A 20606-nucleotide genomic window follows, 5' to 3' on the forward strand; every position below is an offset into this window, starting at 1 on the left:
TGATTACCTTAATATAAACACAAGTGGACAGAGATACAATTACAGATAAATGTGTAAACATGGGTTAGCATATACACATTTATTACCTAGCTCTGCCCATAAGCAGGCCTAGAAGCAATGACACCCCAATACCAATGAGCATACTCAGTGCCCAGATCTTAATTTCTAGATGCCACTCTCCAATAAAAAGAACCAGGGCTACTTGCAGAAATAGCTGATTCTAGTGCTGGGGCAGGGAAAATACAAGATGAGCCTAGAGTATCTTATACAACCAGAAAGTAAAGAAGTGCTCAAAAAAAGGGGGAACATGGTAGCCAATCAGACAGAACTCCTTATAGCCAAAGCTAGAACAATCTGAGCCAATAAAACAATGTAGTATTTGATATTATATTAAAAAGCATTTTATAAAAACATTTCCATGAGTCCATACTGATATAAACAAATGAATGAATAAATAAATATACAAATAGAGGGGAAAAAAGATGAATCTTTACAAAAGAATTCCATTTAATAAAGGTAAATACTTTCTTCAGGATGTGGAGCTAAATTCCTGCCCTTTACCCTTGAGAGTGGGATGGACTTAGTGACTTGCTTCCCAAGAACAGAGTATGGAAAGGCAAAAATAGTAACTTAACAGTGGAAAAACCTGGCAAACACTGTCTTAATCAGTGATGAGGGTTAACATCACCAGTGACGTTGTGTGTATGTCACGTAATCCCTGATATGATGTAACAATAACAAGAAGGGCACTTAAAATCCATAACCCCAGACTGATCATGAGAAAAGCACCAGACAAACTTAGATTGGGGGACAGCCTACAGGACACCTGGACAGCTCTTCTCAAGACTGTCAAGGTCATGAAAAACAAAGAAAGCCTAAGAAACTGTCATAGACCAGAGGAGACTTACAGAGACCTGTGGTATCCTAAAACACAAAAACTACAGTAATAGAAAATCTGGTAAAATCCAAACAGCCTAGAGTCTAGTTGATAGTAATGTACCAATGTCAGTGTCTTAGTTTTGACAAATGAACCACAGTCACCTAAGATGCTAACAATGGGGGAAAACTCAGGGAGGGAGATAAGGGAACTGTCTGTACCAGCTTTCTAACTTTTCTGTAAATCTACAATTATGCCAAATTAAAAAGGTTATTTAAAAATAATCAACCAGGGACTTCCTTGGTGGCGCAGTGGTTAAAAATCCACCTGCCAATGCAGGGGACTTTGATCCCTGGTCGGGGAAGATCCCATATGCCACGGAGCAACTAAGCCCATGCACCACAACTACTGAGCCTGTGCTCTAGAGCCCACTCACCACAACTACTGAAGCCGGTGCACCCTAGAACCCACGCACCGCAACTACTGAAGACAGCACGCTCTAGGGTCCTCATGCTGCAACTACTGAAGCCCACGTGCCTAGAAACCATGCTCTGCAACATGAGAAGCCACCACATTGGGAAGCCTGCACACTGCAATGAAGAGTAGCCGCCGCTCACTGCAACTAGAGAAAGCCCATGCGCAGCAACAAAGACCCAACACAGCCAAAAAATTTTTTTAATTAAAAAAAAAAATCAACAAATCAATTTATTAAAATCCAGAGTAATTCTATATCAGATGCAGGCATTCATCTCAAGAGTGATACTAAACAAAATCCTGCCTCAGAGAACTTGCATTTAACTGCATTTGCAAAAAACCAGGCTATAAACTGAGAAATCCATTTTTTCTCCCTCTCAGGCTTATTATTTTTTTTGGAGGAAGAAAATATAAGAAGTGTAAAATGTGTCCTCTCTGGGAACTCCCTGGCGGTCGAGTGGTTAGGATTCCTCACTTCACTGCAGGGGGCACGGGTTCGATCCCTGGTCGGGGAACTAACATCCCGCAGGCCACGTGGTGTGGCCAAAAAAATAAATAAAACGTCTCCTCTTCAATCAATCTCTTCACTTTTATCTCACATGTGGGAGAAACAGATAGGCAGCAAGGTAGAATCTAAAGGAACATAAACCACCCAAGATTCAGACTTAACTTCTGAGCCTCAATTTGTAAACACCAAAATGTCTCTATTTGTCCGCCTTTGATGTTATAGAGTTCTTTAAGAGGGAAAAATCACAATCTAGGTATAAATAAGTTTTAAAGTTACTCTGAGTCGTTTTGTATTTTAAATAGAAATAGTTAAATGTAGTTTAAATAGCTGCTCTACACCTGCTTTGTAGTGAAATACAAAGAACACAACATGAGAGACAGACCTAGATTCTTCTTCCTGATTCTGCCATTAACTGTAACATACCTCACTAAACTGGTATCCACGTTAGGAAAATGAAGAGGTCTAACTAAACTATCCGTTAAGATTCTGCCTGTAACTCTACAGTCAGATAGAGTTAATATTCTACTAACTGGTTTCTAATGGTCTTGGGTTTTCTTTGTTTTAAAGTATGTAACATAATTGTACCAGTTTATTATGATCTAGCTGCAACAGAAGTTTCCAGAGTTCGGGTGTTAGAAAAACAAAAAGTAGAGGTAATTTTAAAGTGCCACTGGAAACACTTTTGCCACTCAGTCTGACCAATCAATTAATTTGGCCAAAGTCAAATATCTAGATAGAAATGAAAGAAATGCTATAAGCAATATATGAAACTCCTAATTCCAAAACATAATAACACTATCATATATAAATCTTAAAAAATATTTTCTAAGTCAGCTTTTTTTTTTTTTTTTTTGTGGTACGCGGGCCTCTCACTGTTGTGGCCTCTCCCATTGCGGAGCACAGGCTCTGGACGCGCAGGCTCAGTGGCCATGGCTCACGGGCCCAGCCGCCCTGAGGCATGTGGGATCCTCCCAAGACCAGGGCACGAACCTGCGTCCCCTGCATCGGCAGGCAGACTCTCAACCACTGTGCTACCAGGGAAGCCCCTCTAAGTCAGCATTTTAAAGGCTATGTCAGGAAGATCTTCAAGATGGCAGAGGAGCAAGACATGGAGATCACCTTCCTCCCCACAAATACATCTACATGTGGAACACCTCCTACAGAACACCTACTGAACACTGGCAGAAGACCTCAGACTTCCCAAAAGGCAAGAAACTCCCCACATACCTGGGTAGGGCAAAAGAAAACAGAAAAAACAGAGACAAAAGAATAGGGACGGGACCTGCACCTCTGGGAGGGAGCTGTGAAGGAGGAAAAGTTTCCACACACTAGGAGGCCCCTTCACTGGGGGAGTCGGGGGGGTGGGTCAGTGGGGAAGCTTTGGAGCCACGGAAGAGAGCTCAGCAACAGGGGTGCAGAGGGCAAAGCGGAGAGATTCCCATACAGAGGATCAGTGCCGACCAGCACTCACCAGCCTGAGAAGCTCGTCTGCTCACCCCCCAGGGCAGGCGGGGTCTGGGAGCTGAGGCTCAGGCTTCAGAGGTCAGATCCCAAGGAGAGGACTGGGGTTGGCTGCGTGAACACAGCCTGAAGGGGGCTGGTGCGCCACAGCTAGCCAGGAGGGAGTCCGGGAAAAAGGCTGGACCTGCCTAAGAGGCAAGGGGCTATTGTTTCGGGGTATGTGAGGAGAGGGGATTCAGGGCACCACCTAAACAAGCTCCAGAGATGGGCGAGAGCCACGGCTATCAGCGTGGACACCACAGATGGGCATGAAACGCTAAGGCTGCTGCTGTAGCCACCAAGAAGCCTGTGTGCAAGCGCAGGTCACTATCCACACCTCCCCTCCAGAGAGCCAGTGAAGCCCGCCACTGCCAGGGTCCCGAGATCCAGGGACAACTTCCCCGGGAGAACACACGACGCGCCTCAGGCTGCTGCAATGTCATGCTGGCCTCTGCTGCCGCAGACTCGTCCCGCATCCGTACCCCTCCCCCCTCCCGGCCTGAGTGACCCAGAGCCCCCTAATCAGCTACTACTTTAACCCTGTCCTGTCTGAGCAAAGAACAGACACCCTCAGGTGACCTACACGCAGAGGCGAGGGCAACTCCAAAGCTGAACCCCAGGAGCTGTGCGAACAAAGAAGAGAAAGGGAAATTTCCCCCAGAAGCGTCACGAGCAGTGGATTGAATCTCCACAATCAACTTGTTGTACCCTGCATCTGTGGAATACCTGAATAGACAACAAATCATCCAAAATTGAGGTGGTGGATATCAGGAGCAACTGTAGACTTGGGGTTTGCTTTCTGCATCTCATTTGTTTCTGGTTTTACGTTTATCTAAGTTTACTAATTAGAGTTTATTATCATTGGTAGATTTGTTTATTGATTTGGTTGCTTTCTTCCTTTTTTTTTAATATATAGATATATACAATTTTTTCCTTTTTCTCTTTTTCTGAATGTGTATGCTTCTTTGTGAGATTTTGTTCAGCTTTGCTTTTACCATTTGTCCTAGAGTTGTCTGTTTTTTCTGTTTTTTGTTTTTTTCATTAGTATAGTTTTTAACGCTTGTTATCATTGGTGGATTTGTTTTTTGGTTTGGTTGCTCTCTTCTTTCTTTTTTTTATTACTTTTTAATTTTATTTTATTTTTAATTTTAATTTTTTATTTTAATAACTATTTTATCTTTCTTTTTTTAGAATTTTTGAATTTTATTTATTTTTTTATAAAGCAGGTTCTTCTTAGTTATCCATTTTATACATATTAGTGTATATATGTCAATCCCAATCTCCCAGCTCATCACACCACGACCACCACCCCCTGCCACTTTCTCTTTCTTTCCTTTTTTCACTCTTTTCCTCTGAGCCATGTGGCTGACAGGGTCCTGGTGCCCCAGCCAGGTGTCAGGCCTTTGCCTCTGAGGTGGGAGAGCCAAGTTCAGGACACTGGTCCACCAAAGACCTCCTGGCTCCACGTAAAATCAAACAGCAAAAGCTCTCCCAGAGATCACCAACTCAACGCTAAGACCCAGCTCCACTCAACGACCAGCAAGCTCCAGTGATGGACACCCTATGCCAAACAACTAGCAAGACAGGAACACAACCCCACCCATTAGCAGAGAGGCTGCCTAAAATCAAAATAAGTTCACAGACACACCAAAACACACCACTGGATGTGGTCCTGCCCACCAGAAAGACAAAATCCAGCCTCATCCACCAGAACACAGGCACTAACCCCCTCCCCACCAGGAAGCCTGCACAACCCACTGAACCAACTTTAGCCACTGGGGACAGACACCAAAAACAACAGGAACTACGAGCCTGCAGCCTGTAAAAAGGAGACCTCAAACACAGTAAGTTAATCAAAATGAGAAGACAGAAATACACAGCAGATGAAGGAGCAAGATGAAAACCCACCAGACCCAACAAATGAAGAGGAAATAGGCAGTCTACCTGAAAAAGAATTCAGATGAATGATAGTAAAGATGATCCAAAATCTTAGAAATAGAATGGAGAAAACACAAAAAATGTTTAACAAAGACCTAGAAAAACTAAGGAGCAAAACAAACAATGATGAACAACACAATAAATGAAATTAAAAATTCTCTAGAAGGAATCAATAGCAGAATAACTGAGGCAGAAGAACAGATAACGGACCTGGAAGACAAAATAGTGGAAATAACTACCGCAGAGCAGAATAAAGAAAAAAGAATGAAAAGAATTGAGGACAGTCTTAGAGACCTCTGGGACAACATTAAACGCACCAACATTCGAATTACTGGGGTCCCAGAAAAAGAAGAGAAAAAGAAAGGGACTGAGAAAATATTTGAAGAGATTGTAGTTGAAAACTTCCCTAACATGGGAAAGGAAATAGTGAATCAAGTCCAGGAAGTGCAGAGAGTCCCATACAGAATAAATCCAAGGAGAAACACACCAAGACACATATTAATCAAATTATCAAAAATTAAATACAAAGAAAAAATATTAAAAGCAGCAAGGGGAAAGCAACAAATAACATACAAGGGAATCTCCATAAGGTTACAGCTGATCTTTCAGCAGAAACTCTGCAAGCCAGAAGGGAGTGGCAGGACATATTTAAAGAGATGAAAGGGAAAAACGTACAACCAAGATTACTCTACCCAGCAAGGATCTCATTCAGATTCGACAGAGAAATTAAAATCTTTACAGACAAGCAACAGCTAAGAGAATTCAGCACCACCAAACCAGCTTTACCACAAATGCTAAAGGAACTACTCTAGGCAGGAAATACAAAAGAAGGAAAAGACCTACAATAACAAACCCAAAATAATTAAAAAAATGGTAATGGGAACATACATATCGATAATTACCTTAAATGCAAATGGATTAAATGCTCCAACCAGGGCTTCCCTGGTGGCGCAGTGGTTGAGAGTCTGCCTGCCAATGCAGGGGACACGGGTTCATGCCCCGGTCCGGGAAGATCCCACGTGCCACGGAGCAGCTAGGCCCATGAGCCATGGCCGCTGAGCCTGCGCGTCCGAAGCCTGTGCTCCGCAACGGGAGAGGCCACAACAGTGAGAGGCCCGTGTACCGCCAAAAAAAAAAAAAAAATGCTCCAACCAAAAGACACAGACTAGCTGAATGGATACAAAAACAAGACCCGTATATATGCTGTCTACAAGAAACCCACTTCAGACCTAGTAACACATGCAGACTGAAAGTGAGGGGATGGAAAAATATATTCCATGCAAATGGAAATCAAAAGAAAGCTGGAGTAGCAATTCCCGTATCAGACAAATTAGACTTTAAAAAGAGACAAAGAAGGACACTACATAATGATCAAGGGGATCAATCCAAGAAGAAGATATAACAATTGTAAATATTTATGGACCCAACATAGGAGCACCTCAGTACATAAGGCAAATGCTAACAGCCATAAAAGGGGAAATCGACAATAACACCATCATAGTAGGGGACTTCAACACCCCACTTTCACCAATGGACAGATCATCCAAAATGAAAATAAATAAGGAAACACAAGCTTTAAATGATACATTAAACAAGATGGACTTAACTGATATTTATAGGACATGCCATACAAAAACAACAGAATACATTTTCTTCTCAAGTGCTCATGGAACATTCTCCAGGATAGATCATATCTTGGGCCACAAATCAAGCCTTGGTAAATTTAAGAAAACTGAAATCATATCAAGTATCTTTTCCGACCACAACGTTATGAGACTAGGTATCAATTACAGGAAAAAAATCTGTAAAAAATACAAACACATGGAGGCTAAACAATACACTACTACCTAAGCAAGAGATCACTGAAGAAATCAAAGAGGAAATCAAAAAATACCTAGAAACTAATGACAATGAAAACACAATGACCCAAAACCTATGGGGTGCAGCAAAAGCAGTTCTAAGAGAGAAGTTTATAGCAATAAAATCCTACCGCAAGAAACAACAAACATCTCAAATACACAACCTAACCTTACACCTAAAGCAATTAGAGAAAGAACAAAAACACCCCAAAGTTAGCAGAAGGAAAGAAATAATAAAGACCAGATCAGAAATAAATGAAAAAGAAATGAAGGACACAATAGCAAAGATCAATAAAACTAAAAGCTGGTTCTTTGAGAAGATAAACAAAATTGATAAACCATTAGCCAGACTCATCAAGAAAAAAAGGGAGAAAACAAACCAATAGAATTAGAAATGAAAAAGGAGAAGTAACAACTGACACTGCAGAAATACAAAGGATCATGAGAGATTACTACAAGCAACTATATGCCAATAAAATGGACAACCTGGAAGAAATGGACAAATTCTTAGAAAAGCACAACCTTCCGAGACTGAACCAGGAAGAAATAGAAAATTTTAAACAGACCAATCACAGGCACTGAAATTGAGACTGTGATTAAAAATCTTCCAACAAAGAAAAGCCCAGGATAGATAGCTTCACAGGCAAATTCTATCAAACATTTAGAGAAGAGCTAACACCTATTCGTCTCAAACTCTTCCAAAATATAGCAGAGGGAGGAACACTCCTAAATTCATTCTACAAGGCCACCATCACCCTAATACCAAAACCAGACAAAGATGTCACAAAGAAAGAAAACTACAGGCCAATATCACTGATGAACATAGTTGCAAAAATGCTCAACAAAATACTAGCAAACAGAATCCAACAGCACATTAAAAGGATCATACAGCATGATCAAGTGGGGTTTACCCCAGGAATGCAAGGATTCTTCAATATACGCAAATCAATGTGATAAACCATATTAACAAACTGAAGGAGAAAAACCATATGATCATCTCAATAGATGCAGAAAAAGCTTTTGACAAAATTCAACACCCATTTATGATAAAAACCCTCCAAAAGGTAGGCATAGAGAGAACTTACCGCAACATAATAAAGGCCATATATGACAAACTCACAGCCAACATTGTTCTCAATGGTGAAAAACTGAAAGCATTTCCTCTAAGATCAGGAACAAGACAAGGTTGCCCACTCTCACCACTATTATTCAACATAGTTCTGGAACTTTTACCCACAACAATCAGAGAAGAAAAAGAAAAGGAATACAAATCGGAAAAGAAGTAAAGCTGTCACTGTTTGCAGATGACATGATACTATACATAGAGAAGAATCCTAAAGACGCTACCAGAAAACTACTAGAGCTAATCAATGAATTTGGTAAAGTAGCAGGACACAAAATTAATGCACAGAAATCTCTTGCATTCCTATACACTAATGATGAAAAATCTGAAAGAGAAATTAAGGAAACACTCCCATTTACCACTGCAACAAAAAGAGTAAAATACCTAGGAATTAACCTACCTAAGGAGACAAAAGACCTGTATGCAGAAAATTATAAGACACTGATGAAAGAAATTAAAGATGATACAAATAGATGGAGAGATATACCATGTTCTTGGATTGGAAGAATCAACATTGTGAAAATGACTATACTACCCAAAGCAATCTACAGATTCAATGCAATCCCTATCAAACTACCAATGGCATTTTTCACAGAACTAGGACCAAAAATTTCGCAATTTGTTTGGAAACACAAAAGACCCCAAATAGCCAAAGCAATCTTGAGAACGAAAAACGGAGCTGGAGGAATCAGGCTCCCTGACTTCAGACTATACTACAAAGCTACAGTAATCAAGACAGAATGGTATGGCACAAAAACAGAAATATAGATCAATGGAACAGGATAGAAAGCCCAGAGATAAACCCACGCACACATGGTCACCTTATTTTTGATAAAGGAGGCAAGAATATACAATGGAGAAAAGACAGCCTCTTCAATAAGTGGTGCTGGGAAAACTCGACAGCTACATGTAAAAGAATGAAATTAGAACACTCCCTAACACCATACACAAAAATAAACTCAAAATGGATTAAAGACCTAAATGTAAGGCCAGAAACTATGAAATTCTTAGAGGAAAACATAGGCAGAACACTCTATGACATAAATCACAGCAAGATCCTTTTTGACCCACGTCCTAGAGAAATGGAAATAAAAACAAAAATAAACAAATGGGACCTAATGAAACTTCAAAGCTTTTGCACAGCAAAGGAAACCATAAACAAGAACAAAAGACAACCCTCAGAATGGGAGAAAATATTTGCAAATGAAGCAACTGACAAAGGATTAATCTCCAAAATTTATAAGCAGCTCATGCAGCTCAATAGCAAAAAAACAAACAACCCAATCCAAAAATGGGCAGAAGACCTAAATAGACATTTCTCCACAGAAGATATACAGACTGCCAACAAACACATGAAAGGATGCTCAACATCTTTACTCATTAGAGAAATGCAAATCAAAACTACAATGAGATATCATCTCACACCAGTCAGAATGGCCATCATCAAAAAATCTAGAAACAATAAATGCTGGAGAGGGTGTGGAGAAAAGGGAACACTCTTGCACTGCTGGTGGGAATGTGAATTGGTACAGCCACTATGGAGAACAGTATGGAGCTTCCTTAAAAACACTACAAATAGAATTACCATATGACCCAGCAATCCCACTACTGGGCATATACCCTGAGGAAACCATAATTCAAAAAGAGACATGTACCAAAATGTTCATTGCAGCTCTATTTACAATAGCCAGGAGATGGAAACAACCTAAGTGTCCATCATCGGATGAATGGATAAAGAAGATGTGGCACATATATACAATGGAATATTACTCAGCCATAAAAAGAAACGAAATTGAGCTATTTGTAATGAGGTGGATAGAACTAGACTCTGTCATACAGAGTGAAGTAAGTCAGAAAGAGAAAGACAAATACTGTATGCTAACACATATATATGGAATTTAAGAAAAAAAAATGTCATGAAGAACCTAGGGGTAAAACAGGAATAAAGACACAGACCTACTTAAGAATGGACTTGAGGATATGGGGAGGGGGAAGGGTAAGCTGTCACAAAGCGAGAGAGAGGCATGGACATATATACACTACCAAACGTAAGGTAGATAGCTAGTGGGAAACAGCCGCATAGCACAGGGAGATCAGCTCGGTGCTTTGTGACCGCCTGGAGGGGTGGGATAGGGAGGGTGGGAGGGAGGGAGATACAAGAGGGAAGGGATATGGGAACAGATGTATATGTATAACTAATTCACTTTGTTATAAAGCAGAAACTAATTTAAAAAAAAAGAGTCATGTACCACAATGTTCATTGCAGCTCTATTTACAACAGCCAGGACATGGAAGCAACCTAAGTGTCCATTGACAGATGAATGGATAAAGGACATGTGGCACATATATACAATGGAATATTACTCAGCCACAAAAAGAAACAAAACTGAGTTATTTGTAGTGAGGTGGATGGACGTAGAGTCCGTCATACAGAGTGAAGTAAGTCAGAAAGAGAAAAACAAATACCGTATGCTAACACATATATGGAATCTAAAAAGAAAAGATAGTTCTGAAGAACCTAGGGGCAGGACAGGAACAAAGAGGCAGACATAGCGAATGGACTTGAGGACACGGGGAGGGGGAAGGGTAAGCTGGGACAAAGTGAGACAGTGGCATGGACTTATATACACTACCAAATGTAAAATAGATAACTAGTGGGAAGCGGCTGCATAGCACAGGGAGATCAGCTCGGTGTTTTGTGACCACCTAGAGAGGCGGGATAGGGAGGGTGGGAGGGAGAAGCAAGAGGGAGGAGATATGGGGATATATGTATATGTATAGCTTATTCACTTTGTTATAAAGCAGAAACTAACACACCATTGTAAAGCAATTATACTCCAATAAAGATGTTTAAAATAATTTTTATAAAAAATAAAGGCTATGTCAATTTTAAGTATAACTAAAGAAGTACTTCACTAACATGAGTCACTTAACCAAAAAGGAAGTTCTATGGCCTAACATCAGCATGAAGAAACTAAGACACCACAACAAATACAATTAAGATATACAGTACAAAAAATATATGGCTTTTTTCTTTTTGGTGATCTTTTTAAGGTTAAAATTTATCAACCAAAGGAGATATGCCTCAAGAGACATTATTTATCATAAAATCTGATACCAGTAATGAATAGATGAAAGGATCATTCCCCATCCCCCTGAAATTTAGATAGAAATTTAAAACTATTTTGGCTGAAGGAGGTGCTTCTCTCCTATTTCCTAAGGAGTGAACTCCTCAAAACCTCCAGGGCCCTGCCTAACATTTTTTAAAAACCACTAACCTGAAGTTAACCAAAAAACTTGCAAAGATGGGAACATAACTACCAAGGAAACAGCCCTGGACCTGAGTCAGAAGACGTAGCTACCAAATTTCAGAGCCTACCACTATTTAACCACAGGCAAGTCTTAGTCTCTTCATCTGTAAAACATCCATACCTAGCATAATCAAGTGGATTAAGCACCAGCCACATCCCCCCACCCCGCAAAAGACAGGGAATTGTAAAATTGAGGAAGAGGGGATAATTAGAATATGATTTATTAGATGGATAAAAGTAGTAAATGTCAACTCAGAGTAAAAACAGACAGGACTATTTTTGGAAAGGTACCTATTAAATGGTGCAATGGAAAAGAGATTGTTAAATTCTTTTCTTTTTTTCTAGAATGCACTTATTCTCACAGGCATTCTCTGAAAGGCCAAATTCTTTTTTTTTTTAACATCTTTATTGGAGTATAATTGCTTTACAATGGTGTGTTAGTTTCTGCTTTATAACAAAGTGAATCAGCTATACATATACATATATCCCCATATCTCCTCCCTCTTGCGTCTCCCTCCCACCCTCCCTATCCCACCCCTCTAGGTGGTGAGATTGTTAAATTCTTAAAAGAAAATCTTTGAAGAGAGTGAGGTGTAAAGGGAAAAACTGGGAACTACGAAAGAAACCCATTTATCAGCCTACAGTCTCTGGGCCGGTCATTAAACTCACCCAGGTCTGTGGTCAGACTGAATGAACTCAAAGGTCCTTGTCCTTCCAGCTCTACTGTTACATGAAAACTTCAAAATACTATCAGGACAAAATAGGTCCAAAATAATTTTTAAATTTATGTTGTGAGTAATAAAGTACACATGATGAGCATTGTAAAAACTTCTGTTTTTTTAATTAACTTTTTTTACATCACCCTGTTTTACATAACTCATTGCTTTCTAAATTCCTACAATAAATGTCTTCAGTTTTACAATCAGAAAAGGATATTACTAAAAACAAAAGAAAAAGAAAGCTTAATCAAGAATAAAAAAGTTGGGCCTCCCTGGTGGCGCAGTGGTTGAGAGTCCGCCTGCCGATGCAGGGGATACGGGTTCGTGCCCCGGTCTGGGAGGATCCCATATGCCACGGAGCGGCTGGGCCCGTGAGCCATGGCCGCTGAGCCTGCGCATCCGGAGCCTGTGCTCCGCAACGGGAGAGGCCACAACAGTGAGAGGCCCGCGTACCGCAAAAAAAAAAAAAAAAAAAAAAAGAATAAAAAAGTTTACTCATGTGGAAAATTTAAAACAACAAAATTTCCTCCCTTAAGGAAAACAGAAGCTTAAGTTACTTCCCAAGTAATTAAGGTGAGCATATTCTCAAAACATTCTGCATTCTTATATGGTTGTATATGTACTTTGTGTGCACATCGACATCACCCTTAGACTAAAAACCAGATTTCAGGCAGTGTCCACACCTGCTTACACTGCACTCAGAGTGCACCATCACATACTGACAGGCAGCCATCAACACAACCAGTAACAGTCATGCGACAGTTAGGCCTGCCAATGAATCAATGAGTCACTAAATTCTTAACTAAGACGCAAATTGATGCTACTTCCCAAGATACTAACTATTGGGTATTCTAAGCACGGAAAGAATTTGTCTAGAAACACAAAGCATTTACCACCCACACAGAATTTCTGCAGGTTTTTCTTCATTATGGTTTCTAAATGTGATGAAAAAGAGTACGTTGGAAAGAGCACTATGTGGAGATCAGGCTGCTGGATGGGTCAGAAAACCTGGGCCCTGGGGTAAACCCAAGGAATAAGCCAGCAGGTTGCACCCTCAAGGGCAGCTCTGAGTAATCTATTAGGTCAGGAACAACAGTCTCTGTTCAGAGGATGCTTACGAAATGACGAATAGAAAAAAATCTGGACAGCACTATGAAACCAGAATTCAGGAAAATACTATCCTCTCTGCAAAGTGATTTCAGGCAGAGCTGAGCAGGTAGACTACCGTGGTGGAAGTGGCCTTCAAGTACAACTCCCATGCTTACTTACCTCTTTCTGTAGATTAGAAAGCTGAGATGAGAGACTCTCAATTCTCATACGACTTTCCATCAGTTCTTCCCTGGCACTATTGACAGTAGATGTATTCATCTCTGACGACAGTCTGGCATTCTCAAGCTAAATAAGGAAGCAGACCATAGTCAGTTTTATCTAGTGAATTAGAACAAACAAATGAGGAACCATGATTCATCTCAAGGCTTCTCATTTCAAACCTAAACCCTGCCAGTAACTAGTTGATGAAACAGGAAAAGCATCATGAAGTTTGCTGATGTGCTATGAATTACCTTAAAAGTCTTTCTGCCTTTTCGGCTCAATTCCCAATATAGGAGCTTAACAATGCTGATATACCTGGGTCTTTACCCAAAATTTAGTGCTTCAATATTTCATCCATTATATCTCTAATGTCTCAGATAACACTGCTAATAAGGAGACTGAACAGGAGCAATTTAACTGTGGTGGCATTTGTAGGACAACAAGCATCATACACCCCTAACCCACCAAATCTGATACAGAATACAAAGCAATAAGCAGAAAGTACTAATTAAGAGGTTATTTCAAACCAAACAGACACACTTCCTTTCAGAAGCAAAAAAACAGCTCCTCTGGTAGAAACAATATCCCGCTCCTCCAAATGCCCACAGCATTCTGTTCTGCATGTGTCTCAGGCACATTTTTTACGTATGTCTCCTCCCTGGCTCCCTTTGAGGCCAGAGTCTCTTTGACCGACTGATCCTTACTTTAGCACTGTCACTGCCCAGCACAATGCCAGCACTGAGTAAGTGCGGAACAACTAAATGTAGGGATTAAAAGACCTCTCCCTCTCACCAGGCAATTACTACTTCATAACATGGATTTAAAGCAACATGAACAATTTGAGGCCATGCAATGGAAATTATTTTCAACACCTCTATGACCCTAATTTTCTAAGTCTTCCACTAATAACTCTTTTTAATCAAATCATGTAACATTTAACACATGGGGGTAAAATTATTTACTATGAAAGCCCGTACTCAGTGATTTAATAAATTTTTGCATTGTCTCCTAATACAAGAGAGAAGTTTCTATAGTCTTTTTTTAATGAATAATTAGTGGCAGAGGAAACTGCAGACACTGTCCATTTGGCCTTTGTTCAAAAAAGCCCAAAGTGTGGTGGTCACAACCTATGTACAATGATGACATGGAAGTCAGAACTAGATGCAGTCCAACAAGATTAGTACTTGTTACTGAAGGAAAAGCTATTTTCAGATGGCTGGAGTTTAATATGACTTGACATGAATGATCAGTTGGACAAAGAGAAAAACCTTACCTTTGATAAAAGTGGAATAGCCCTACTTTCTTTGAATAATCTCTAATAATATTTACTTTATAAAAAACTGCTTTCTTAAAAAAAATCTATTTTTTATATTCATGGAGACTAAGGGAATTCATTTAAGAAAACTAGAACAAACCAAACATCAAGTCACGTTCTCAGGGAGACTATGAAACAAAGGCTTCAAGTGTGTAAAGCCATCCCTAGAAGAGTCTGCTCACTTTGGCGTGGTAAGTCTGCTCCAGCTCTTCCTTGTACAGCTTGACTTGGGCATCGTGTTGCTCTCTCATCTCATGAAGGGCTTGAGCCAGCTTGTACTCATACTCAACCTGACGCCCAGAATCCACCTCTACCAAGCGAGTTTCATGCTTCCTTCTGGTCTCATTAATCTCCTAGGGGGGAAAAATGACATAAAACCAAGTTACTTACCATAGCTGCACTGGTACAAGTCTGAGTGACATCAAGGCCATCTGAAGTATTACACACCAAGCTCCTCATGTTTTGTCCTAGGGTAAGTATGTGAATAGATACTTTTTTGCCTTCATTTTCAAGTGAGAAGATTTTTGAGCTGGAACTAATGACAGAAATGGTAGCATCTCAAGCCCTAGGAATTTTATGTTTTTTTCAGTAGCATACCTATTTATTTCTCTAAAGGCAAGGAATGGCTGGAAGACTTACTAAAGTACCATGCAATCGTGGATAACTAGGTACACTGAATAGCACGTAATTATTTTTCTAAATTGTACTGATGATACTAAGGACAACTCTGAAAAAAATCTACAAGATAAGTTAGAAACTTATCAGCAAAACTTCAACTGGAAGATTTATACATAATAAAACTTTTCTTAGGCATACTAAGATGTAATAGACAGAGCAAGCTAATTTACATGACTTATCCTAACAGCTGGTAGTGTTAAGGTATCAACATCAATTGATACAGAATCTTATTGACAATATTACGTTGCTATCTCAAGTACATATGACAATTCACTATTAAAGAATAGAAATAATAGGCATAATCCTTCACATTATGTTTTAAGGATCTATCCAAACTTGAATGGCTAGGAACACAAGTCCAAGGATAAAATTTTCATTCTAGCTTCTAGCTCTGAAAATACAACAGATCTGTCTTTAATGGCAATAATTAAAGAGGCCACAAGAGGGGGATATAAGAAGAAGATGTTTCTGTATCATATTACAGCGTGCAGTTTTTCTTCCTCATTTTTCTCTTAAACAGAGGAAGATGCACTCGATAGAATCAGAAAACCAGGGTTCAAATTCCAGTTCTGCCATTAATCTCCCAAGGCTCACATCTATTTGATGACATGAATGATACTTAAATCATGAAAATATGCAAATGAAAGGTTTAGTTCAACAAATATTGAGTACCTACTAATCATTTTGCCCTTTCTCTGCCTCCTTTCCTCTTCTTCCTGTTTTTCTCCTTCCTCTTTCTTACCCCTAAACTGTTCATAATAAGGAATTTAGGTATATTTATTGCATAGAATTTTATTCTCCATGTTAAAAAAAAGAAATGAGGAATATTTTAAATTCATTCTCAAAAAGGCAAAACCCCAAAATTCAAAGTTGCTACCCAAACATTCTAAAAATACTAAATTACTTTTTACTGATGCCGTTTTTCACTTAACATTTTATGTAAAATCAGTGACTTACAAAGAAAAAAATACTCAACTCCTGGTTTAAAGATGCAGGAGTACACACAGCGTCAAAAGTAAGAAATAATAGATCACGGACAATTTTAACAAAACAAAACAAAAATGTAGGTCAACTTAATATAAAGATACTTCAATTTATAAGCAGAACTGTAGTTAATAATTATATGACAGGGACTTCCCTGGTGGTGCTGTGGTTAACAATCCACCTGCCAATGCAGGGGGACACGGGTTCAAGCCCTGGTCCAGGAAGATCCCATATGCCGCGGAGCAACTAAGCCTGTGCGCCACAACTACTGAAGCCCGAGTGCCTAGAGCCCGTGCTTGGCAACAAAAGAAGCCACTGCAATGAGAAGCCCGTGAACCACAACAAAGAGTAGCCCCCGCTCGCCGCAACTAGAGAAAGCCCACGTGCGGCAACGAAGACCCAATGCAGCCAAAAATAAATAATAAATAAATAGATTCATTGAAAATAATAATAATGATAATAATAATTATATGACAGCATTCACTGCAGTTTACAAGAAGCTATCACACACAATATTCCACTTTGATCCTCACCACACCTTGAAGAAAAAAGAGCAGGTGCTGATATTTCATTTTTAAATGGGAAACTGACTCAAGAACTGTCCAAAGTCTGGCTGCTTATCCAGTGAGTGCACTTTGCCCCCACAATACCTAGTTTAATACTATATTGTCATAAAAATGGTCAGATTTTTATTATATTATTTTTTCTCCAAATAAAAAAAAATTATTTAACTTCTACAATAAATTTCTATTTCAAAAGCATTGTTAGTCACCATTTTCAAAATTACATTACTTTTAAAAACATTATGTATTTAACTGCATGTTCTCTAACCTGGGTGAAATCCAACCCTCTTCAATTTTGAGAAAATATATATTCCCCTTTCTTCAACTGTATTACAGTATACTCCTTTTTTGGCAAATGTTGCTACCTTCACCCCTCAAGGCTTAACCAGAAGTTACGGCTTATAAATGATACTGTTAGATATACATATATAACTATAAGTGCTCTGGGTAACCAGCCCCCAGTGGTTGCTGCCTCCCGGTATTCACCCGCTGTGTGATCCCCCTTCCATAGTGCATCTTGGTTGGTCTGTGTGATGGGGAGTGAGGGTATATCACTTTGGGATTAGTTAATAGAAGTTAATGTGGCTTGTCTTGCTCTCTCTCTCTCATCACTCACTCAAAGAGTCCTATCATGAGCAGCCCTATAGAGAAGCCCATGCTGAACTGATACCTCTGGCCAACAACCTATGAATGAACTCCAAAGCAGTTCCTGCAGCCCAGGCTGAAAGCCTGAAAGCCTGACTACAACCTCATGAGAGACCCTGAAACAACCATCCAGTTAAGCAGCTCTCAGATCCCTGACCTTCAGAAACTGTGAGATAATAAAAGTCTGTGGTTTAAGTTACTAAGTTTTTGAAGTAATTTGTTAATTTGAAGTAATTTGTTAGGCAAAACATATAACTAATACAAACGCAGAGGTTGATAGTAATTAACAGCTGTAGCCAAGCCTTTTTAAGTTAGATGGAAGTAAAAGCTTTTAAGTTTACCATAGCACCCTGAGTTCTTCCTCGCAGTCTTAGCAACAATGCCTTAAATAATTTGCCTACAAAATTCTTCCCATTATTCATACGTATAGCTTATAACAAAGCCTTTTGGGATCTTTCCATTCCTTAAAAAAAATAAAATTATATATAATTACCTCCTCGTACATGTTTTTACGAAACTCCAAGTCCTCAGTAAGGCTCTGACAGCGATTCTCCAAATCCACTTTAAGTAAAGTTTCATCTGCTAACTGTTTTTTCGCAGCAGCTAAAGAGGCTTCCAACTAATATAAGGAAAAAGAATTAATGAAAATTATACAGCAACCATTTAGCAATGAATTTAATAGATACCTATGGATTGAATCAAATCAAGTATTACAATTTCTATATATTTGTTAATGTATGAGAGTCCCTCATGATAACATTTATCACAGAACTGTGGTTTTAACTGCTGGTCCCACCCACAGAGTGTCACATCAAAACACCTCTCAAATTTGGTAAACGGCAACAGGGAATGAACAGAAACCTATGACTTACATTTCAAAACTCAAACTAACGATATTAGCTACCACTTTCATTTTTTCCTGTGTGCAGAGCACCATTATGACACCTTCTCTCTTCTTACCTCGCATTTTGGTACAATAATGAAATAGGCTGTGAGAGCAAGAAACAGAAGGAGCATAAGCACAACAGAGAGGACGGAGAGCAGCAACAAGATCTGCATAATCCAGACACAAGGACTGAGAGGTGAGGGTGCTTTACATGTTAGCTAGTTCAAGGCTATCCTTGCAGGTGAACCACCCACCAAAATAACTTAATAAATTTTTTAAAGTAAAAAGCATAAAATAAATTTTACAAAATCAATCAATCAAGACAGATGGGGCAATTAACCTGCCAAATACGACTCAAGAGCAGAGTTTACCTTACCTGGGCAACCTGATCCTTCAGATCCTCCAAATCGCTCTCTAAACTTTTCTTATCACCAAGTGCAGTAGCCAGAGCTGCATCTTTCGAATTCAGAGCTGCTTCGTATTCTCGAAGCTTGATCTGGGCTCCATTAAGATCAGATTCTTTCTTAGCATAACTGCAAGACATTTGAAAAAGTGCAAGAAATCAAATTATACCTCTGACTTGAAGCCTTCTCCCTCCCTGCTTAAGGGGGAAATAAAAGAAGAGGCAATTTAAATAAAGGCTGCCATAACCTACTAAAATTACAGGAGCAATTCAGGAGAACTATATTTAGAGTTTTTGGTGAATAATAACTTTCTCTTTCAATGATTTCCCTTCCCTGATTAGGAATGACTCTAGGTCTAAAATGTCCATAGGCCCAACATACCAGAATCCTGGTTGTCTCTGAGGGAGAACACAAGTCCTCCTTTTTCTATAAAGAGGCATCTATATGCTTCACTATAACATTTTTGAAGAAATGGAAATTTACTATTTTTAAATACAATGAATATTATAAAACAAGATGTACAGAAGATATAAATCAAGATAAACGATGAGATTAAATAAGTGAAAATGAAATGTTACTTTAAAAAATAATTTTATGACTTGATGATATATAGAAACTCCTTTGACATTACCTAAGAATTAACTGACCCCCCTTTGACATTACCTAAGAATTAACTGACCCCAAGATTGCAAGTAGTTTCCATTTCTTACATAAGAGGTGATTTTAAAATTTCCTTAACTACAAGGGGCTTCCTAGTATTTTGAAGAAAAGTTAATTTTTTCTGTTTATACTATTAACTACCCAAGAATGAAACTCAAATTAAGGTTTCTTTTACTTCTAAATATCACTTTTTATTAAATGGAATTCTTCTACATTATAAAATTAAGGTTCCTTAGGATATATTTTGTCAAATAATTATATTTTAAAGATCAGTATTTTTTAATCCAAATAAGTCCATTATCATTAATTAGTCATATGGGAAAAGCCTTAATAACATAAAAATTCTTAATAGCTGTTCTTAATTAAAACTGATATTACAGACAAGTATTTCTACTACTGATGTGTGAGAGTGGGCTTAACAGAGGAATCTTTAGTTAACAGAACTTTTAAAAAATATTGTAATATTATAATAAAATGAAGAAAAGAGCTATCCAAAGGATAACAAAGGTAGTTTGAAGAGAAGATTTAATAGTACTCATTTCTTACTCATTTTGGTATTATACAACAACTACATACACACATAAAACCTCAGCAGTCATATCACAATAATTTTTTTCTTAAATCCTGTATTTTTAAAAACCACAAGATGGCAGCCTTTCCCTGAAGACTTTGTTTAGGAAGGTAGGGTGGGGGGACGGACTGTTGGGGGAAAAAAATTCCATACAGTCACTACTTTGTAACAAAAATGCCTAGTTCATATAAGTGCTGGGTCTGAAAGCTAGGAAAACCATAGAAAAGAATCAGTCCTTGTGGAGGAAATATTACTTTACCTCACTATATAAATGACCAGA

At 38.9% G+C, this 20606-nt stretch overlaps 1 protein-coding gene across 1 annotated transcript in view; it reads right to left on the bottom strand.

Annotated features, from left to right (window-relative positions):
- Window positions 1-20606, bottom strand: part of LMNB1 (lamin B1) — a gene marked incomplete at both ends in the record, with an annotated part of 70224 nt that overhangs the window by 16158 nt on the left and 33460 nt on the right. The window contains 4 exons of the mRNA XM_079703920.1: window positions 13579-13704; window positions 15118-15288; window positions 18299-18424; window positions 19068-19224. Coding sequence (XP_079560046.1) covers window positions 13579-13704; window positions 15118-15288; window positions 18299-18424; window positions 19068-19224 — 580 coding nt within the window. The remainder of the gene's footprint in view (window positions 1-13578; window positions 13705-15117; window positions 15289-18298; window positions 18425-19067; window positions 19225-20606) is intronic.

Source organism: Hyperoodon ampullatus (genome assembly GCF_949752795.1).
Source record: "Hyperoodon ampullatus genome assembly, chromosome: 4".
Lineage (NCBI taxonomy): Eukaryota > Metazoa > Chordata > Mammalia > Artiodactyla > Ziphiidae > Hyperoodon > Hyperoodon ampullatus.